Raw genomic sequence first — 22,713 nt, 5'->3', positions numbered from 1 at the left:
GATCCTTCTATTCCCACCATGCTGAGGGTTTTATCAAGAAAGGGTGTTGGATTGTGTCAAACACTTTTTCTGTATCAATGGATATGATATGTTTTTTATCTCTTTGTTTATATGGTGTTTCACCCCCAGAATAAATCCCACTTGGTTATGATGTATGATCTTTCTAATGTAATTCAGGATTTGCTTTGCTAGAGTTTTGTTGAGGATTTTGGCATCTATGTTCATGAGGGATATTGGCCTATAATTCTTTCTTTGTATTGTCTTTATTTGGCTTTGGGATTAGGGTAATGCTGGCTTCATAGAAAGAGCTTGGAAGTACTCCTTCCTCTTGAGTTTTTTTTGAATAGTCTAAGTAAGATAGACTTTATTACTTCTTTAATGTTTATAGAACTCCCCTGTGAAGCCGTCTTGTCCAGGATTTTGGTTTGTTGGAAATTTTTTAATTACTGCTTCAATTTTCTCCATAGTTATTGGCCTTTTCCGGGTATTTTATTCTTCCTGGTTGAGTTTTGGAAGATCATATTTTTTTTCAGAAATATGTCAATTTCTTCTAGATTGGCCAGTTTGTTGGAGTAGAGTTGCTGATGGTATATTTTTATGATTCTTCGTATTTCTTGGAGTCTGTTGTTATATCACCTCTTTCATTTCTGATTTTGTTTATTTGGGTTCTTTCTCTTGCCTTTTTGGTGAGCCTGGTTAGAGGTTCATCAATCGTGTTTATCCTTTCAAAGAACCATTTATTTCCACTGTGATCTTTATTATTTCCTTCCTTCTGCCCACTCTGGGCTTTTCTTGTTGCTCTCTTTCTAATTCTTCAAGTTGCATAGTTACCGTGTTTCCCTGAAAATAAGACATCCTCCGAAAATAAGACCTACTTACAGGTTTCCTTCTGAGTGAAATATAAGGCATCCCCCCGAAAATAAGGCCCCCCTAGGCTAAACATGAGAGATTTGGTCCACTGATTCTGAAAGAAATGGAGTCACAAGAAATTCACCAGGAAATTCAGGAATTGGATTGTTATGATGATGGTCCAGAAGATAATGACATGATTGTTATTGAATAAATGAGTAAATTCTTGATACTGTAGGATTCACAGTTTGTCTAGTTTGTGTTGACAACTACCGTACTTCCGTACCGTATACAGGTAATAAATTTCCTTTATTTTCATTTAACAATAAATGTATTCCGTATTCTTCTTCATGGAAAAATAAGACATCTCCTGAAAATAAGACCTAACGCATCTTTGGGAGCAAAAATTAATATAAGACACTGTCTTATTTTTGGGGGAAAGGTCTATGTTTTATTATCAGTTTTTCTTGTTTTTTTGAGGTAGACCTGTAATGCTATGAACTTCCCTCTCAGGACTGCTTTCATTGTGTCCCAAAGATTTTGGATTGTTGGTTTTCATTGTTATTTGTTTCATGTGTCTTATTTCTTCTTTGATCTCTTTGGTACCCACTGATTGTTTAATAGTATGCTATTCAGCTTCCAAGTGTTTGAATTTTTGTGATTGTTTATACTTAGTTCAGTGGTCGGCAAATTCATTAGTCAACAGAGCCAAATATCAACGATTGAAATTCCTTTTGAGAGCCAAATTTTTAAACTGAAACTTCTTCTAATGCCACTTCTTCAAAATCTACTTGCCCAGGCTGTGATATTTTGGAGGAGCCACACTCAAGGGGCCAAAGAGCTGCATGTGGCTGGAGAGCTGCAGTTTGCCAACCATGGCTGTAGTTGATTTCTTATTTTATGACATTGTGATCTAAGAAGATGCTTGGTATGATTTCAATTCTCTTGAATTTGGAGAGACTTTGCCTGTGTCCCAATATGTGGTCTCTTTAAAAATGTCCCATATGCACTTGAGAAGAATGAATATTCTGTAGTTTTGGGGTAGAATGTTCTAAAGATGTCAATTAAGTCCATCTGATCTAGTGAGTCATTTAGGATTGCTGTTTCTTTGCTAATTTTTTGTCTAGAGGATTTATCCAGTGATATTAATGGGGTATTAAAGTCTCCTGCTATGATTGTGTTGCTATCAATCTCACTCCTGATATCTTCCAGGAGTTTTTTTTCTTTTTCTTTCTGTATTTTGGCGCTCCTGCATTGGGTGAATAAATGTTTACCAGAATTATATCCTCTTGTTGTACCAATCCCTTTAGAATTATGCAATGGCATTTCTTGTCTCTTGTTATGATCTTCACTTTAAGTCTATTTTGCCAGATATAAGTTTTGCTACCCTGGCTTTTTTTTTTTTTTTTTCATTTCCATTTGCCTGATAGATATTTTTCCATTCCTTCACTTTCAGTCTGTGTGAGTCCCTTGTTCTGAGGTGGGTCTCATATAGACAGCATATATATGGATCATGTTTTCTTATCCATTCATTCACTCTATGTCTTTTAATTGAAGCATTTAATCCATTTACGTTTAATGTTATTATTGATAGGTACTTATTTGTAGCCATTTCTGTATTATGCCTGTTTTCCTTCCTCCCTTTCTATATTTCTTCTTCTTTCAGCATTCCCTTTAGCATTTTCTTGCATTGTTGGGTTGGTAGTGATTAAACTCCCTTAGCCTTTTTTTTTTTTTTTTTTTTTTTTTTTATCTGTGAAGCTCCTGATTTCCCCTTCATTTTTGATTGATAGTCTTGCTGGATAGAGTATTCTTGGATTCAGTCCTTTGCTTTGCATCACTTTGTATACCACCTTCCATTCCCTTTTAGCTTGATGTGTTCTGAGAAATCATTTGATAATCTGATGGGGGATCCTTTGTAGGTAACTGTCTCTCTTTTGCAGTCTTTAAGATTCTCTCTTTTCATTAACATTTGCCATTGTAATGATGACATGTCTGGGTGTGGGTCTTTGAGATTCATCTTGCTTGGAACTCTCTGTACTGGTGTAATTTTTTTCTTCCCCATATTAGGAAAGTTTTCTGTTCATTATTTCTTCAAATAGATTTTCTGATTTTTGCTGTTCTTCTTGTCCTTCTGGCAGCCCTGTTATATGTATGTTACTTTATTTTGCGGTGTCCCAAAGCTCCCTTTAGGCTCTCCTCCTGTTTTTAATTTGTTTTTCCCAGTTGCTGTTCAGATTGGGCTTATTACCTGTTTAGATAGATAGATAGATAGATAGAATAAACTTGCTTAATTAGACCTGCTTTCTGAGTTAGCTAAACTTTTTTCCAGCCCATTGAAGCACCCCAACTTCTCTTTCAGATAATTGTTAGCAACACTGCAGTAAATAACATAAAAACAGATTATTATTTTAGATCATGCATAGAGAACAAAGGGTAAAGTATTTAAGTATAGCAGTGTTTGACTATATTCTGCGCAGTCGGAAAACCTGAAGTCATTTTCATAGTCCACCGTTTCTTCTTTTCAGTCGAATAAAGTTTCTAAGCTTTCTAAATTTCCATTTTCCAACTAATGAAAAGAAAACAGTATTCCATCGAGTCTCCCATGTACCTACTCCAGGACTTCTGTGAGGATCAAGTGAGATGAGGTACAGGAAAACACTTCAGACATTTAAAGTGTAAAATGTTCTCACCATGCTATAACGCAAGTCGTGCTCCTGGACTCTCCAAGGAAGCTAATTGCTAGGGAAAGGAAGCTGGGCTTTGCTCTGTGACATCATTACCCGGTGCCCACAATGACCATTTCTGGGTTGGGCTGGGCTGGGTTGTGGGCTGTATTTTGCACCATAGGGTCTTAGCAACATTGGTTGTGATTTGGTGGGCTGTCGCTCAGAGTGATGGCGGAGCCTGTGTCCCACTTGGGGGAAGCTGAGTGTTGCTTTGTGGGTGCCAAGTCCATGGTGCCATTTCTCTATAAATGGCCAGTGCATGTAATAGCAGCTCCTGCATTGAGTGTCTGCCTCCTAGTGGTCAGTGCGTGTCAAAGCTACTGGTCAGATAGACACTTAGTATATTAGCCTTTTCTATCTATTAAAGATAGGAGAGAAATAGGATTACATATTCCACATCCTTGCCAGCACTTGTTGTTGGGTGATTTGTGAATGGCAGCCATTCTGACAGGTATGAGGTGATGCCTATATTATTTGATAGATAGAAATAATTTACTTAAGGCTTTTAGCAACATTTTAATAAGCTGAAACTTTTGAGTTAGAGCATATAATAGGTAGATGTCGAATTTGCCAAATGCTTTGAAGATGTAAATTACAAATAGGTAATAGAATTTTTCAAAAGAAACTTTTTAAATTGATTCTCTTTTTAATCTTTTTTTTAAGAATATGTTTTTATTAATTTGAGAGGGGAGGGGAGAAAGAGAAAGAGATATCAATTGGTTGCATCCTGTACAGACCCAACCAGGGATGGAACCTGCAAATTTGGTATGTGCTCTGATCAGGAATAGAACCCTTAACCTTTTTGGTTTATGGGACGATGCTTCAGTCAAGTCACCAGCCAGGGCTAAGTTGATTCTAAACTGTAAGTGAAGATTATTTAATAGTATAACTTCTAATTATAGCTTCTTCACAACATTCTTCCTTATCCCTGTACATATAAAAGTTAACATACATGCTTTAATGGTTAATAGGCAGGATCAAAGTATTTATGAATTCAGTAATTAGTTAACGAAAAGTATTTTTTATTACCAATGCTAAAATGTATTATATTGGGGAGGGAGGGCATGTTTGGGAATTAAGGGGGGATGGGGATTGGTAAGGTATGTACACATATATCTTAATAAAAAATAAATTTAAAAAAATTTATTATATGGTTACCTGTGGTATTTTAATCACTCATATAATTAGTAACCTTTTTTAATTGTTGGAATGTTGAGTTTCATGAAATACTAGGTAAGTCCCTTAACCTCTGTGCCTTGGTTCTTTGGAACCTGGGTATATGATTCTAATTTTTTTTAATTAACTTTTTTAATCAATCTTTATTGTTCATATTATTACAAAGGTTCCTCATTTCTTCCCCCCTCCACCAGGTTCCCACCCCACCCTCCACCCCCTTCCCATCCCCCATTGTCCTCATCCATAGGTGCACAGTTTATGTTCAGACTCTTCCTCCCTCCCTTTCCCCGAGAACAATCAGTCCACTCCCCTACCATATCGCCGACTCTACTACAATGAACAGCTAATATTGTTCATCAGGTTTTTCAATCTCCTTTTGTTGTTGTTGTTGTTGTTGTTGTTGTTTTTTAATTAACAAACTTTTACACTTCTAAGAATACATTTTAAAATCTAATAATTTTAAACCTTGTTTTTTTTCTGCCCTGGGAATTGAGAGCAAACTTGTTTACATGTAAACTTGCCCTTAGGCTATCAAAAGGTATAGCCATTCAAGTGTAAATGGACACATTGTTTAAACATAGCTGCTGGTTGGAATTGGATTACCTGTTCTGGGTGGGAAGGGCTTGTCATTCCCTTTCTCCATTAAAATTAAGGTGTTAGCTTTAAAACTTCTTTTTGGCAAGAGACCTTAAACTTTCAGAACTTTAAATTTTTCAGATAGTAAATCAGTTACTTAGCATTTTCTCAAATCAATAATACCTCCACATGCCCAAGGATACAATTCACACAAAAGACATTTCCAAATAGATCAACCAACCTCATCCAGGCCCCACACAAAGCACTCACAGATCAACACCCCAGCGCTATACTAACTCAACACATCCAAATCTAAGCCTTAATCACTTGATTCAGCAGACCCTCAAGTTCCCCCAAAAGTTTCCAGCCATGTCTGAGAGGCAGCCTTGGGTCGGGGGCAGGCGAGGAGCGAGCTGTTCCGGGCCTGGCTGCTCCGGGCCTGGCCTCTGTTGCTCTGGTCCTTTCCACAACCAGCTGCTCCGGGTCTGGCCACTGCCGCTCCTGACCTGGCCGCTCCGGGCTTGGCTGCTGCTGCTCTGGGCCTGGCTGCTCCTGACCCGGCTGCTCTGGGCCCGGCTGCTCCGGGCCTGGCCACTCCGGGCCTGACAGCTCCCGACCTGGCTGCTCCAGCCTTGGCTGCTGCTGCTCCGGGCCTGGCCGCACACGACCCGGCTGCTCTGGGCCTGGCTGCTCCGAGCCCTGCCGTTCCGGGCCTGGCCGCTCCCGGCCTGACAGCTGCTGCTCCGGGCCTGGCTGCTCCTGACCCAGCTTCTCTGAGCCCTCTAATTGTTTTTTTTGAGGTTCTTCCAACATTGATTCTTTAGAGTAGGGGTGTCGAACTCAATCAGAGAAGGGGCCAAAATCTAAAATCCAGCCTAAATCGCGGGCCGAATGGTTTACTGAACAGTCATAAACTGTCATTGTGATGGAAACGCAGCGGAGTGCAGTGATGACAGCGCGGTGCGGGCCACATTGCAAGGCCTGGCGGGACGGATTTGGCCCGCGGGCCTTGTGTTTGACACATGTGCTTTAGAGGATATGTTGAGAAATATTTCTCTCCCAAAATGATATAATAATTATTATTAAAAAACTCATTAAACAGTAGATATAAATTTAATTTTATGAATAGAGTATATAAAATACACTGTAAAGAAATAATATTCTTGCCTGGCCGGTGTGGCTCAGTTGGTTGAGCATCATCCTATGCATCTAGAGGTTATTGGTTTGATTCCTAGTCAGGGCACATGCCCAGGTTGCTGACTCGATCCCCAGTAAGGGATGTGCAAGAGGCAGCTTATGGTTTTCTCTCTCAATTTTCCTCTCTCTCCCTCTCCCTTTCTCTCTCTCAAACCAATAAAAACAGGGGGTGGGGATGGATTAGAAGAAGTAAATGGTGGGGGAAGAAGGGGGGACATATGTAATAATTTCAATAATAAAGATTAAAAAAATAAAACCAGCCGAAACCGGTTTGGCTCAGTGGTAGAGCATTGGTCTGCAGACTGAAAGGTCCCAGGCTCGATTCTGGTCAAGGGCATGTATAATACATTGGTTGCGGGCACATCCCCGTAGGGGGTGTGCAGGAGGCAGCTGGTCGATGTTTCTCTCTCATCGACGTTTCTGGCTATCTCTCTCTCTCCCTTCCTCTCTGTAAAAAATCAATAAAATATATTTTAAAAAAAATAAAACCAGTTAAAACATCTTTAAAAAAATATGTTTGGCTCAGTGGAATAGGATTGGCCCATGGACTGAAAGGTCCTGGGTTTGATTCCGGGCAAGGGCACATACCTCTGTTGCAGGATCCATCCCTGGCCCGGGACATGTGAGGGAGGCAACCAATGGATATGTCTCACTCACATTGATGTTTCTCTCTTTCTGTGTCTCCCCCTCCCTTCCACTCTGTCTAAAAATCAATGGGAAAATATACTCAGGTGAGGATTAACAAAAAAGAAAAAAAATGAAAATATTCTTTAATCTTGGATATAAAAGTAATCATAATTAACATAGGCAATATTGCTTTCTGATTTAAGAGTATTCTATATCTGTACCTTTTTAGAATTGAGGATTTTTTCAGAGATAAATATTTCCTTGAGCCATGACATTCATTTTTTTAACTTAATTAGGAAGGAAAAATGCATTAGGATAGCAAATTAAAATATTGGCTAAAAAGTACTATATAGAAGAGCAGCACTAGACTAATGGTCTAATTGGAGAAGGCATCTTAAAACTAATATACTATCTAATATTGCTATCTCAATATATGAAAGATAGTAGTTACACTCATTATTACACAAAGAGATAATGGAACATCTTGGGTTATTTGACTTTCTATTCTCTCTAGTTTTATGCAGCTTTAAAATTTCATAACTTTTCTCAAGATCGTCTTTAGCATAAAGGATAAAGCCAAAAAGAAAACAGAGGGTAGAACTAATGGAAAATTTATTCTTCTGTTCAATAATTTTATATAATAAAAAAAAATATTTGCCAGTAATTTTTTACGACAGTAATTTTATGGAGTTTGTGAGTTTGTATATAAATAATACAGTTCTTATGCGTGAAAGACATATTTGTAATCAGGTATGTTTACTTACACTCTTTTCAAAACTTTTTCTCCCTCCCCTACAGAATCTGTCTATGATCTTCTCCCAAAGGAGTTACAGTTACCTCCATCTAGAGAAACAACTGTAGCATCAATGAGTCAAACAAGCGGTGGTGAGGCAGGCTCGCCTCCTCCAGCTGTAGTTGCTGCTGGTATGCATTTCATTTTACTTTATTAAAGAAAACTAGGGTATAATCTGGCCAACATGAACAGTGCTGGTAAAGTTTATGTCAAAAAGAGTGTGATTTGAGGCTTTATTTTAGGAGGTTTTAAAATATGTACTTTAAAATTTTTCAATATAATTTTATCGATATAATTATTCTTAAAATTTCACATTGGCACATCTATTAGTTCCATCTCCTAGAATAGACCTTGTGTTCAATTATGGAAATGAATTCAAAGCTCTTTTGTTGACTGCACATAAGAAAGTTAAATATCAAGCTATGGATGGAAAATTACATTTGTTAAATTATATTTAAAATTTATTTTTTTAATTTGCTTTAAAAAAAAAGAAAAAATATTTTACTTTGTATAATCTGAAAAAAGACTCAAGCACTCAATTTTTGTTTGTAACACATTACTGTAACCTTTTCCCTACATTTGAAAACATGTGGCTTTATAGTTATTTTAAATTCGGTTGAAAGAAATGGAAGATTTGAATGTAATATTTATATAAAGACATTTTATATCAATTTATAATGTGAAAATTAATGTTTAAAAGTTTATCAAACTTTTTACTAAGCTCTCAAATCATACACTTTATAATTATATAATCAGATTATATAAAGCTGGTTTAAATTTTGATCGAATTAGAATAAAAAATTGACAGACAAGCTAACAGAAAAAAAGTCTTGATTAGTTATAAATTAATATGAATGCTTTTAAAAATTAAATTGCCCAACTGTTTTTTTCTTTTAGTTGGGTTTATAGACTGCTAAGTGCTTTAAAAAAGGACAGACTCTGAAGTTTTATTTGTCCTACTCATTAGAGTTTTTTTTGTCTAATATGATACCTCTCACCTTTTCAAGTGTTACTTAAAGTCCATCAGAACATTGTTTTCAGAAAATTCTTTTTGTTTCAAAAGAACAGTGAAGTGAAAGGTTGTTATTTAAATGAGGGTATTGGTACTATAGTAGAACTTCAGATATTTTTCTTGTATGTGTTAACCTATGTACCATTAGCCTTGTATATCAATCTTTCTCCTTAGATTAACAGTGCAGTTTGCTGCTTTCCTAGTTGAGGGCCGGAAAACATTCAACATGACAAAGAAATTTATCAGCCCTGCTCACTGTTCATGTGTTGCCAGACATTTTCTAACAGATACTGTGGATTTAATTGTGAACGTTTTAGTAATGAAATTGTGAGATGATATCCCTGAATATCTTTTCTGAATTTAAAGCTTTAAACTAGTTTAAAATTTATATGACAACAAAATATGAAAAAAATACTTTTAAATGAAATATTTCACTTTAAGTCCACAGGTAGATATTGACTAACTGATTTCTTCTGTATTTTTTGAGATTGTTTCTTAAAGATATGTTGAATCTGAATAGAACTAAAAGTCTGTTTCTTCTGTGCTTTTAAACATGTGTTGACAGTAGATCCAGTTCCTTTTAAAAGCTGAAAAAATGTTAACTTGGTTTTGGAAAAGAACAACATTGCCTTTTAAATAGTACCAAATTGAATTTCAGAAGTTTTATATATAAATATTGAAAGTTCTTGAATTTGGGTCACTAATGGAATGTTGATCTTTTCTAACCCCCCTGTCCCTCTCTCCACATATTTGAGAAAATCCTTTCCAGATAAATTAGATTGAAAGCTATTAGTTGAAAAATCCTGAAAATAAGAGAATTAACTCAGGAAGTATTCTGAAGTAATACATTTTTATTAGATTGAGAAGTTATTAACTTTGTAATGATGGTGAAGAGAGTAAGGACGTAACCTTGACAGTTTTTTTATATTCTCACACAGAAAGTTTCTGTGATCTAAAACCAAGTCATTTGTAATTTTTAAAACATAAATTTAGTTTTAGTAACCTACATAGTCTTTTTCTAGGATTCTAATGTCTTATTCGCAGAATAAAGTCTATGTCATAAAAATTATAAATAAGAGAGTTTAAATTAAAAAATAATTATTGTAGGGAGATCAGTTTGTATATATTATTGAAGTTGCCTTTTATATTAAACTAATAATATCCTCAGTGACATAACTGTCAAAGCGAGAGATTTAGAGTAAATTACCAGTTACTCAGTATTTTCTGGCCAAAATACTAAATTTCTTGGGAAAGACACATTAATTTAGACTTCTGTGAGTTTTATTTTTTAATCTATAGCATTTGCTGTTTAAGTATGAAATGCATAAAAATGATGACTCTTGATGTAGTTAATTCTTCAGAGTTTTGAAGGAGCCGGATTGGCTGCTATCAGTTATGAGGGCCTGGTGGGAACAGACTTCTAGTTCTGCCATAAAGGTTTGTGTTTTGCAAGTTTTAAATCAATTTTGAAATTTAGAGGCTGGGCATGTAGGTGTTATGTAAATTCTTTATTATTTAATTATTAAAATATGTTTCTCAGATTCACCAAACTAGATATTTTTACATATTACTGAAGGAATGAGTAAACATGGTGCTGCTAATCCATAATCCAGAATATTGGATTAAAGTGTCTCTCAAATCTTTTTTTACTTCTACACTAGTTCCACTTTTACATACTCCCAGCAATAACATCTTTTATCCGGTAAGTCCCAGGGGTTGAGAGTTGGGGAAAGAGGACTTACTTTTCCTCCATAAGTCCTCCTCTCTGCATAGGATCAAGTGTCAAAATCTGGGAGGTGTAGTGGAGAACCACCAGTCTGAAATTTTTACTCCTCACCATTTTTTTAAAGACCTCTGTTTTTGTCTCTCCGAAAAGGTAGTTAAGAGTTTGAAGTTCAATATGTGAATTAGTAAAAGTTTTAGAAATAAAGACTTTATGAATACTATTATTGTAGATTCTCAGTAATTAAGAGAGAGACTATTTCCTAGTACAAAAAAGATATACAAATGAATTGATGCTATTTTTTGGCAAAATTAGTTATCAAGAAGAAATTTAAATTGTGAAAGTATTCTTTTGTGTGTGTGTGTGTGTGTGTGTGATTCCTATAGCATAAAGAACTAAAATGTAAGTATTTAGGAGAAATAATACAGTTACACCAGAATTTGGGGTTTTTGAAAAGAGTTATGGCAGGTATTTTTCTTAAATAACGGCTTTATTGAGATATATTGTAGTACATATACCAGTTAAAAGTATTTTAAATCTACTTATATATTTATAGTTTTTATCCTTAGATTCATTTTATTTGTATAAAATAGAAAGTCTTTGACAGAAGTTGACAATCAACTTTGATCATAGAGAAACTAAATTATTTTCTTGTTCTAGACCACATGTGTCAAACACAAGGCCCTCGGGCCAAATCCGTCCCGCCAGGCCTTGCATTGTGGCCCGCCCCGCGCTGTCATCACTGCACTCCGCTGCGTTTCCATCACAATGACAGTTTATGACTGTTCAGTAAACCATTCGGCCCGCGATTTAGGCTGGATTTTAGATTTTGGCCCCTTCTCTGATTGAGTTCGACATCCCTATTCTAGACTTTATTTGTCTTCATTTTGGGATATAACGTAAAATATGATTTTGCATATGTGACTGTTTCTTTAAAATTGTTTTAATTGCAATGAATTAAACCATACATTTTATAATTTAATTTATATATCTTAAGAATATTTAGTTATCTTTTGTTATTTTCATAAAGTTATTTTACTTTCAATAATTATACGTAGGAACTATTTTTACAAGTAACAAATTCTCAGTACACTGTAGCAGTTTTTAACATGTAAAGCTATATACACTCATAAATCATGTACAGTACAAATCCACCAGTTGGATCACTGGAGGTGTTTAGCATTTTAATTTAGATTAATAACTTTACATGGAGTGATCCATACAATAAACTTTCCTGTTATAAGATTTATTACATCATGCCTTGAATACTATGACACAGCAATTAATAAATCTCAAATACCTAACAGATATTTTCTATACTGAAAGAACTTAATTGAGTGCTATTTACACTGTAGGAGAACATGCTAAACAACTAAGTTAGTGTTCTGTAATAAAAAAACAGCTATGCTTTAATTTATTTCAGACATCTTAATCATCTAAATTAAATTTTTAGGAACTTTTTAACTATCCATAATAGCAAAGTTGTACAAAAATTGAGGTGAAAAAATATAAATTATCATTTTTTTAGTTCTTACTGTGTGATAGGAATTATATCAGGCAACTTGTATATTATCATATCTCAATCTTTCCAAGCACCTGCTCTTCTTATTGGGCTCTAAGTTCTTTTTTCTTTGTCATTATTCTTTAGAGAATTTAACATTGTGTACTCTAACTTCAATTAAGGAAACACAAGATCCTGGAAGGTAGTGCGTAGAATATTGAGTTGAAAAAAACTATACTCTTTCTCTGCAAGTTTCAGGATCTACAAAATGGGAATATGCTTTCTAGAAGAGTATCAATTTAATTTGCCTGTGATTTCTCTCCTGTGTTAATAGGTTAGCATATTTCAGAATTTTGGCCATTTATGTAGAATACAATTCCTAAAATTTCATCCAAAGCTTGTTGACAAGAAAGATAATTCACCTATGTAACCTATGTATTGATGTGAGCTAAAATCTTAGTTATTCCATATGGCCATTTCTACTTTTTCTAGAAAACTGAACCATTTCCAGAAGAAAGTCAGATCCTAGTTACAAATATGTTGCAATTAGGTTTAAAAATTCTGTCTTTTAACTGAAATTGCATAGTAAATCTAAATACATACATTTATACGTATGGAAATATCTATGTATATGTAAATTAATGCCTTATGCAATATGAACAATTATATGACATATATTTATGGTTGAAGACAAGGCATTAATTGCTATTGTGTTGGCTGTTGTTATTTATTTATTTATTTATTTATTTATTTATTTTTACAATCTAAGGGAAAAGAGGTCAGTGCATGACTAGAAATAGAAATCGCATGTTTTAAAAATTCTTATGGCACACCAGTTGAAAATTACTGCCATAATTAATTGTAAAAATTAGTTGTATAAATAATACTAATAAAGTTTTATAAATGACACCCCAGCTGGAATAGGAGAGAAGGGAATACATTAGGATAGGGAACAACAAAAGTCACCTGTTTTTGTGACTTTTTCTCTTAAAATCATGCATTTGTAAAAATTGTTAGCATTTGTTAAATATGAACAGAAGGTACATTGGTGTTTAGTTTTAAATATTTCATAATTAAAAAAAACACCTGGTGGCAGATGATTAACATAGTCAAAATGCCCAATGCTCTTTAAAAGGAACAAAAGTGTAGCATACCTAAAGTAGATACATGATGACTTTTTTCCCCCATAAGCCAAGTATATTTTCATTGGCAGTGTTCTTTTAGCCCACTGACGTAAAATTCATTCTTCCCTTATCACTCCTTCATAACAAGGTATTGTCAATGAAATTAAATCAGAAAATGAATGAGAAAGCACCACAACATGCCTTATCCATATGGCCACAATCTATATTAAAAACAACAACAACACATACCCACATATTATAGTTTTATTTTTATTTATGTTTTGAACATATGAAATAAAATTAGTGTGGGGAAAATCTTATTTTTATAATAATACTAGAGGCCTGGTTCATGAAATTTGTGCATGAGTAGGGTCCCTAGGCCTGGCCGGCTGTCAAGGCCAATTGGGACCTTTCGACTACTGCCAGGGCCTCCCTTCCCTGGCTACCAGCTGGGACCTGCCTTTACCAGTTGCTGTCTGCTGGCCAGGGCCTTCCTTCATTTTGCGCCGCCCCCTGGTGGTCAGTGCACGTCATAGCGAGCAATCGGTCTCCAGGTTGAACTCCCGTAGGGACAATTTGCATATTAGGCTTTTATATATAGGTTGTTTTTTTTTTTTAAACCTTATTTTGCTTCTTGCTTTCAATTCTCACTTAGTCTTTTTTTAACCTTATTTTGAATTTTTGCATACCGGTCAAGATAGAGCCATACACATGGACATAGGATTCATCTCCTGACTTATCCTTTTACATTGACACTCAGTGGGAACCTTTGTATGTAAAAGGAACATTGGTAGAGCATGAGTCATAGAGAAAATAGTTCCTGAAAGGATAATTCTGTAAAGTTGACTAAGAGTTCTTCCTAGAATTCTTTTTCCACTTTTTTAAATGAAATAATAAATTTGATCAGTTATCAAAACTTTTGATAGAGCATTTTATTACATCAATTTTTTTGCATACACAATTTATTTTTTCTACAATTGGATCTAATACACGCTCTAATGTAGACTCAGTTGTAAAACCTGATTGGTTAATAAAATTAGAAGATTTTAGTAATATAAATACTGTTTTCTTTTCCTTTTTGGTCACCTCTTAAAAGAGAAATGTAAACACATTGAACTAATGTTGGCAGGAATACCTTTATTGTTTATAAACTTTTAAAATGCACTATATGGCCGAAACCGGTTTGGCTCAGTGGTAGAGCGTTGGTCTGTGGACTGAAAGGTCCCAGGTTCGATTCCGGTCAGGGGCATGTACGTTGGTTGCGGGCGCATCCCCGGTGGGGGATGTGCAGGAGGCAGCTGGTTGATGTTTCTCTCTCATCGACTTTTCTGGCTCTCTATCTCTCTCCCTTCCTCTCTGTAAAAAATCAATAAAATATATTTAAAAATAAATAATAAAAATAAATAAATAAATAAAATGCACTATATGATAAAACATTAAAGTGATCTTCAAATAGCATCCCTCAGAACCTTTTCTTTCCAATTTTTGTTTAATGTAGTGATAATCTTTGTTTTGTCTTAAAGTAACAATACCTACCAAATGGTACAAAGTTGTTTCTTTTTTTCAACTTGTACTTCCCTAAGATCTTTGACAATGTAATAAATTTAGTTATTAGCTAGCATAATTATATAAATTGTATAAATATTGTGATTTACTCAGTTTCTGATGAAGTAAGCACATTTCATATTACCTTCCTCTATAGAATAGCATTCTAAACTGTTCAAAGATTCTTAATCACTCTTTTGTGTTTCAGTAATTTGAGGTAGAGGATTCTTTCTGGGCTTTTGTCTTTTCATCCAGTGTTAACAAGTGATGGTACCCTGTAGTGCTTAAATCACTAGATGATAGAAAACATCTTTCTGTGCCAGTTGGAGGGGATTTAAAAACCAAATTCTATCATGTGCACCTAATATATATTTTACATTGTCCTTAGCTACTTTGGGTTGACTAGGACAAAAGATATTTTTAAAACATTTCTCTAAATGTCAGGACACTTAAAAATTAAAGCATTTTTCAGGAAAATGTCTTTAATAAATATTCTGTAAATATATTAAGTATACTGACATTATTATTTTAGGAAATTTCAAGTTAAAAATGAAAGCATATTTATCAATATTATATCATATTACAATAGAACCCTGACTGGCAGTTAGATGGACTGGGGGAGAAAAAAATGATCTCTAATAAATCAGTAACAAACTTTTCATCCTCAGCAATAGTGCTAATTATTTTTAAAATAGAGTTTTCAGTTTTAGACATGTGATGCACAAAAGCATATCTAATTAAAAGTGTAAATTGGTAACCTTTTTGAGGGAGAATGAGGAAGTATGTGGAAGTTGACCTGAGGGATGAAAAGATTCTTTTGCTGCTAAAATATAAATATTTCTTATTGTTTGAGTGTATCCTCGAACACTCTTTAAGGGAACTTGGGTGAAAGTACAGAGTAAGAACACCTGTGTGAGAGAACATTCTGGCTTATGGAGTAGATTGCATTAGTAAACAGGAGAACAGTTTGGTGAATATGAGTAAACAAAAATTCTGGGTAAGAAATTTCACCATTTGCATTTATTTGGATGTGAAAAAAAATTAATGTTTTTAAACATCTGTTTTAAAATATTGCTTATTGTAGCATGTAAGCTTATGTTGGGTGGAAAAAGTACAAATGGGAAATTGAAATGTTTTAAACATATAATTAAATAACCGATCCTAAAATTTTTGGTGATTTTTGGGGGGGGCGGGTGAGGGGGGTTTGGTAATCTGGATTGCTTATTTTATATGCTGGGATGCTAGTTGTTTTTTCTATTAATACACTTAACTTGCATTCTAGCTTCGCCATTCAGAGACAGGCATCGTGTGGTGGGTTGTGTGACAGTGTCTGTCAATAGTGAAGACAAATAGTGCCAGAGACACTTAACCCATCCAATCTCACCCAGGGTATAGGTCGGTTTTCAGACTTCTTCATAAGTCTGTCTTTCTTTCTTCCTTCCTTCCTTTTTTGTTTTTGTTTGTTGTTGTTTTTTTTTCCTTCTAAATAGTGGATTGATACTGATTGAAACTAAAATATTTAGTAAAGTTTTAAACTTTACATTAATACTATAAGAAAAAGAAGAAAAGTAGAAAACGAAGGTTGGCATGTAAGGTGTTGACAAAGCAGGTTTGCAGCCACTTTGTGTGTCCTAGATATTTCAATCCTTGGCAACATGAATGTTGGCCTTACATTTTTTTCCTCCCAATATCTTTCTTTTTTTATGTGAAAATATATCCTTGTTATCTGGTGACTTTTATCAAACAAGATAGATTTTAAATCTGAAGGTATTGTTACCATTAAGAAAAATAAAATACTTAAAAACAATAACTAAGGTTGAACAGTAAATGTTTTAGACCAGAAATTGTTTATAAACATCCTGTGGGTTTTTTTAATGATTATTTTCTGAGCAGTTAATAGTTTGTTCCTCCTCCTCTGTTCCACTATTGGTTCACTTAACACATTTGTAAATTTTATGGCTTTGATTTAATGGCTTTCTTAGGAAACTCTTGCATTAATGTTGAAAAGCTATGAAATATATGTGCTTATTAAATGCTAGGGAACACATTTTTATCTTGGAAGCTTAGTTAAATATAATTTCTTTTATATGTTTTAAATCTGTAAAAGCTATTTCTCCTGAGGATTTTAATGTTTCTAATTTCATAGCTTTCTAGAAAAAGTTTAATTCTGTATAAAATATCTATTTTATGGTATTTTAATCATTGAAATGATATAGTAATTAAAGTAATTTCTAGTTCCAACAAATCTAGAACCAAGAGTTCTTAATTTTAAAATATTGTTTAAGAAGTATATAAAATCTGTGTAGGGTTTCTATATGGGGTACTATTTAAAAATCCATTATCATCCTTGTAATCAAATTAATAGTACTTGCAATTATCTGGGTTATCCATGCAGATATTATCTACCACTCTTTTTATCCCAATTATTTTGAATATTCATAGTAAACCTTAATTATTCCATCTTCTTAAAAAAAGTCATATATCCAACTTAAGTTGACCATCATTATACTGGCATTTTATCTAGTAATTGGCTAATCAATAATATAATTATTAAAACACGATAGCTGTAGTGCTTCCCTTCATTTACAAATTTTAGAGTTAATTTATTCTTTTGAGATTATAAATTTACGTTAGTAAATTGTAGAAATGGTATATTGGTTTTCCCTTTAATTTGTTGTGCTGTCTGTGATCACAGGTAATACTGTGGAAAAATAAAATTCTTCTGGTTCAAAGATAACTTTTTCATAAATGAAAAATACCAATAAAAATTTATTACACATTACTTAAGTGAAAGAATAAGCTTAAGAAAATTTTAAGGAAAACTTCCATCTTTATGAAGAATTGGTAAGGGATTTAAAGAACAAAAATTAAGTATAAAGTTATAAATCAGAAATGCATTATAACTACTCTGCTCAATGAAAAATAAAAGCAGTTACTAAAACATTTTTATGTTGGAGTTTTTGTATTTTAAAATGCAGCAATTAAACATAATATCTATGTTTCTAAATATAAAAGTAGAGACTCAAAACAAAACAAAAGTGAGGGAAGGTAGCATATTTTGTTTATAAAAACTTATAAATGAAAAAATTTATATAGATGAGGATTGATTAGCATTTTTGTTCTATGGAATGTCAATTAAGTTTATTGATATATATTTTTAATGTATTTTTATTGATTTTAGAGAGAGAGGAAGGGAGAAGAGAGAGAAACATTCATCAGCTGCCTTCTGCATGCCCCACACTGGGGATTGATCCTGCAACCCCGGACATGTACTCTGACTGGGAATCTAACTGTGACCTTTTAGTGCATGGGACAACACTCAGCCACTGAGCCACACTGGCCAGGCTGTTTTTTAATGCTATGGCCATTTCTTAATACCATGGTGACCTTAAGTTATATTTATAATATTTCCAGGAATGTTTTTTAGTGCTTTTCTGGGAATGCTTAGAAATGACCAACTATTGTTTAGAAATTTAATATATTCTTGACATTATTTTTACTATTTATTTGTAATAGATAATAATAAGGATTTTTATTCTTAGTAAATTTATAGGTTAGTACACAATAGGTAATTTAGCTAATGTATAGTTTCAAGAAAGGAAGTTATTAGAGCACTCTTTGTAGAAATGGCAAGTAGTTACCTGTAAACTCTTTAAGTTCTTCTAAACCTTTTCCCTCTATCAGATAATGCTATTATAGCAAAATATAGTCTTAAGTTTTAGTTAGTAAATCTTTTTTAAAATAAATCTGATGTGTCTATTGTGAACACATTGATATCTTTATTTGCCAGTTTAACTTTAATAAACTCAGCACCTATATCAAATATTAGCTTCCCATAAATTAATTTAATAACCAATAACATGCAAGGCACTATGTTAGGTGTTGGAAGAGTCTAAGATAAATAAATTGTCCATGCTCTCAAAGGGCTCATAGTTCTTATCTTCCACCATCTAACTTGTCATTATTAATGCACTTTAGTGATGTCTTGCTAACCAGAATGTAACATCTTTATGTGAAAGATTTTATATACCGCTATAATCATCATCAGAGCAACAATGATAATATGATAGTTTTATAGTTTGATTTGTTATAATCTTAAAATGAGTAGAATTTTTATAATTTAGGGTCGAAATGAGGGAGGCTTTAAAAAGTAATACTATTTTAAAATTAAAGAATGCTTACTACTGTCTCCTGACAGAATTTGTTTTCAGTTTCATAGTTTTGTGCTAATGAACTTTTTAAATAACTATATACAGGAAACTGCAGGTAAAATTTTAAAAATTGTGCGTTAGGTGTCTAAGAAAAATGTATAGGATATTTTAATTTATGGAGGGTATAAAATCAGTTTGCATACCTGTCCCAGAACAGAATTTATGTATGGTTATATCAATTTGGTTTTATAACCATGTTTGTTTTGATAAGTTTTGCAAGATAAACTCATATAGCATATCAAAGAGCAATGGTGGGTTATATCTTGCAAATTAAAGTTATAATAACTTGCTTTTGAGTTCATAATTGTTTTTCACCTGTACTTTCCATCTGTCAAGGACAGGGATCCCTGCGACGGTCATATTCTGCATTCTCATGTGCATGGTACTTAGATTCAAAAAGTGTGGGTTGGGAAAAGCTGCTTATAGAAAGACAGATTCACAACATTCATGCTGCATGCTTTGTGTGATCCACTGCAAATATTGCATGCTGTATACTTGTATTTCTCTGAAAATGAAGAACATGGGCTCATACATAGGTACATAACAATTTAGTTTCATTTGTGCCAATAGTTGGAACAGATAAAGGAATGTTAGACATAATACCTTTTCTATTTTTTCTAAAATGAATTCTGTTGTATTTTTTTTTAAAACTTGTTATTTAAACCCAAAGTGGCTACAAATCAGCTCCTAAACTGTCACTGACATTAGCATCTAGATTTTGTAGTTATTACCTACCTTTTAAAATATTTATTTACTAAGAAAAGATTGCATTAATGCATGATACAAAATTGATAAATTTTTATTTAAATTGGAATGCAGTTTAAAATGACTGAATTTTCCAATTTCATCTACTCAATTTGACAAGGATACGAACTGGAAAATGGAACTGGTATCATCTAATTGCTCTAAGTTCTTTGTCTTATAGTAGTTGGGAATAATCTCCATGTGGCATTATGTAGATCACATTAATAATGCTAATATTAATTACTATGCTGTTTAATCTTTAAAGTAATGAATATTATGACTTAATTTAGTTCTTTCAAATGATTTAAAGTGTTTTCGTACAAGTTTTTATTTTAAAAGTAGATCTTTGGCAGTTGGCTTTTGATTATCTAAACATTGGCATTCTTACATTTCACTTTTTATATTATAATTGATATGAATATTACAATTCCAATAACTGCATATCACAATTTTAAGTTTCATCATTCCATTTTAAAACAGTGGCATACTTGACTATTGATAAAAATTAACTTTACATATAAACGTATCTTTTAGTTGTCTGCCATGTTACCTATTTTTATTGTGTATACAATTATAAAACTTCGCATGTATTATACAAGATAAAATGGTATTTGTAAGATTTTAGGACTGACAACACCTAACCCTAACATTATTAGTATGCCTCTGAGGTTATGCTGTTAAGGTTTTAAAGCAGTATTATATTTCCAATGAGCTGTTCTGCCAGTTGCCACATATTTTGAAAAGATCTACTTAAATCTTTTTTGCTGAGCATAATAGATAAATAGTCTTATTTTAAAAAAAACACCCTTTTTTTTTTTTTTTTTTTTTTTTTTTTTTTTTTTTTTTTTAAATAGATTCTGGTGATATCCAGAGATTTTTCTTGCTTAATTCTTTGTTTTTAGATTCTGGCCAATAAAATTTGCTAAGAAAATTTCTTTAATAGTTTAAACAAGTGGGCCCTTGAAGAGAGAGGAAATGGACAGTGGTAACCAGTTGCTGAGTGTAATCAAGTACTTATATAAGTAATCCATCCAGTAATCTGTCCTTACTCTACTTTTCATTCCACCATTTAAGATGGATTTATTTATTTTAGAGATTATGGTTTTGAACTATCACTTCCAACTTCTTGACACTCTCCCCAGTGGTTAACTTGCTTATCTCCTACAACCTGGCATGTTCCAAATCAAACCTTTTTCAGGTTTATTCTTCTAGATCATAGTGACAATAATCATAGTGACAGAGTGACGGTACCAGTTCCATTTTGCCTCCAATTCAGTTGATTATATATTTTTTCTCTTTATTTTTCATTTTATAATTGATATCTGGAATAATCAGCAGCTCTTTTCTCATTTATTTTCTCATATTTTTATTCCAGGATTTGCCTCTGAAGCAGGGAGTGTCTGCATTAAAAATGACCTGTAGTTCTCTGCTTCATAGGTTAGAGACTTATTTTAATATTTTGTGGCTAAGCACAGTCCCACTTTTCAAATTCTGTAATAAATTATTTAATTGGCATTGAATGTGGACCACAAGCATATATTTTATATTGGGGTTTTCTTTATTATTTTAAATTATTAAAATTCAATCGAACATCCAGCTGAGGCAATAAGAGCTTTATTCTTGCTTTACAGCTTAAAACATTAAATTAGATTTTTTTGAAAATCAATTATAGCACAAGTAAAATAATTCTATTTGGGCATTTTTAAAAAAATGCATTTCTTAGGCCTTCTGTTGCTTGAAGCATTGATATTCTAAAACATAACCAAATTCCAACTATTCATTTTGGGGAAAAACAATCAGTTCACAAATCACATTTTCAATGGGACTGCTAGCCAGCATAGGTGAAAACATGTATAGTGTATTTACTCTTAAATTGTACACTGCAGATGCTTCTTCAGCTCCCTCCTCTTCCTCCATGGGCGGTGCTTGCAGCTCCTTTACCACCTCTTCCAGCCCTACCATTTATTCTACCTCAGTCACCGACAGCAAGGCTATGCAAGTGGAGAGCTGCTCCTCAGCCTTGGGGGTAAGTAACAGAGGGGTAAGTGAAAAGCAGATAACCAGTAACACAGTCCAGCAGCATCCATCAACACCGAAGAGGCACACAGTCTTGTACATCTCACCACCACCTGAGGACTTGCTGGATAACAGTCGGATGTCCTGCCAGGATGAGGGGTGTGCATTGGAATCTGAGCAGAGCTGCAGTATGTGGATGGAGGATTCCCCCTCCAACTTCAGTAACATGAGCACCAGTTCCTACAATGATAATACTGAGGTACCTCGTAAATCACGAAAACGAAATCCAAAGCAGAGGCCGGGGGTCAAACGACGAGATTGTGAAGAATCTAATATGGATATATTTGATGCCGACAGTGCCAAAGCACCTCATTATGTGCTTTCTCAGCTTACCACGGACAACAAAGGCAACTCAAAAGCAGGAAATGGGTTGGTATTCACATTTTTTTTTTAAAGTTCTATCACCATTATGCAAAACAACAACAAAATCATCCCCCACTTTTCTTAATTGCTTAACTCAAGTATGCATTAAAGCAAAGAAACTAATTTTATCATTTGAAATACCTCAAAATTTTAACTTAAAATTACCAAGGTTCACTAGAGAAAAGATAAAATATCAAAAAATTTTAGCGATAGGTATCTTCTTATGGATGTGATTAAGTAGTATAAAATAAAATAATGTTTTGAAATAAATTTCAAATAGTTTATATTTTAAAAGGATTTAAGAATATTTTTACTCATAAAAATAACTAGCATGTAATGGCTTTAGCTGAAACAACTCAAGACACTCACAAAGGACTTGTTTGTGTTCTTTTCACATTGTCTCCATATGATTCAATCTGTTTCCATTTTTGTGAGGGTTTTAAACTTTATTTTTCTTTTATTTCATA

General features: G+C 33.6%; 1 protein-coding gene across 12 annotated transcripts in view; it reads left to right on the top strand.

The window, feature by feature from the left end:
- NFAT5 (nuclear factor of activated T cells 5) overlaps nt 1-22,713 on the top strand; it is a 101,390-nt gene that overhangs the window by 32,098 nt on the left and 46,579 nt on the right. For 4 of the 12 annotated variants that reach the window (XM_036441328.2, XM_036441327.2, XM_036441326.2 and 1 more), the window contains 2 exons: nt 7,953-8,078; nt 21,694-22,252. In XM_036441328.2, coding sequence (XP_036297221.1) covers nt 7,953-8,078; nt 21,694-22,252 — 685 coding nt within the window. Of the gene's footprint in view, nt 1-7,947; nt 8,079-10,308; nt 10,397-16,128; nt 16,248-21,182; nt 21,245-21,693; nt 22,253-22,713 lie in introns of those variants that run through there. The other 8 variants (XM_045582738.1, XM_045582740.1, XM_045582737.1 and 5 more) reach the window with 8 other exon arrangements.

The sequence above is a fragment of the Pipistrellus kuhlii genome, unplaced genomic scaffold (assembly GCF_014108245.1).
Source record: "Pipistrellus kuhlii isolate mPipKuh1 unplaced genomic scaffold, mPipKuh1.p scaffold_m20_p_17, whole genome shotgun sequence".
Lineage (NCBI taxonomy): Eukaryota > Metazoa > Chordata > Mammalia > Chiroptera > Vespertilionidae > Pipistrellus > Pipistrellus kuhlii.
Note: the sequence above shows the minus strand (reverse complement) of the source record. Positions and strands in the feature narration are given on the sequence as shown.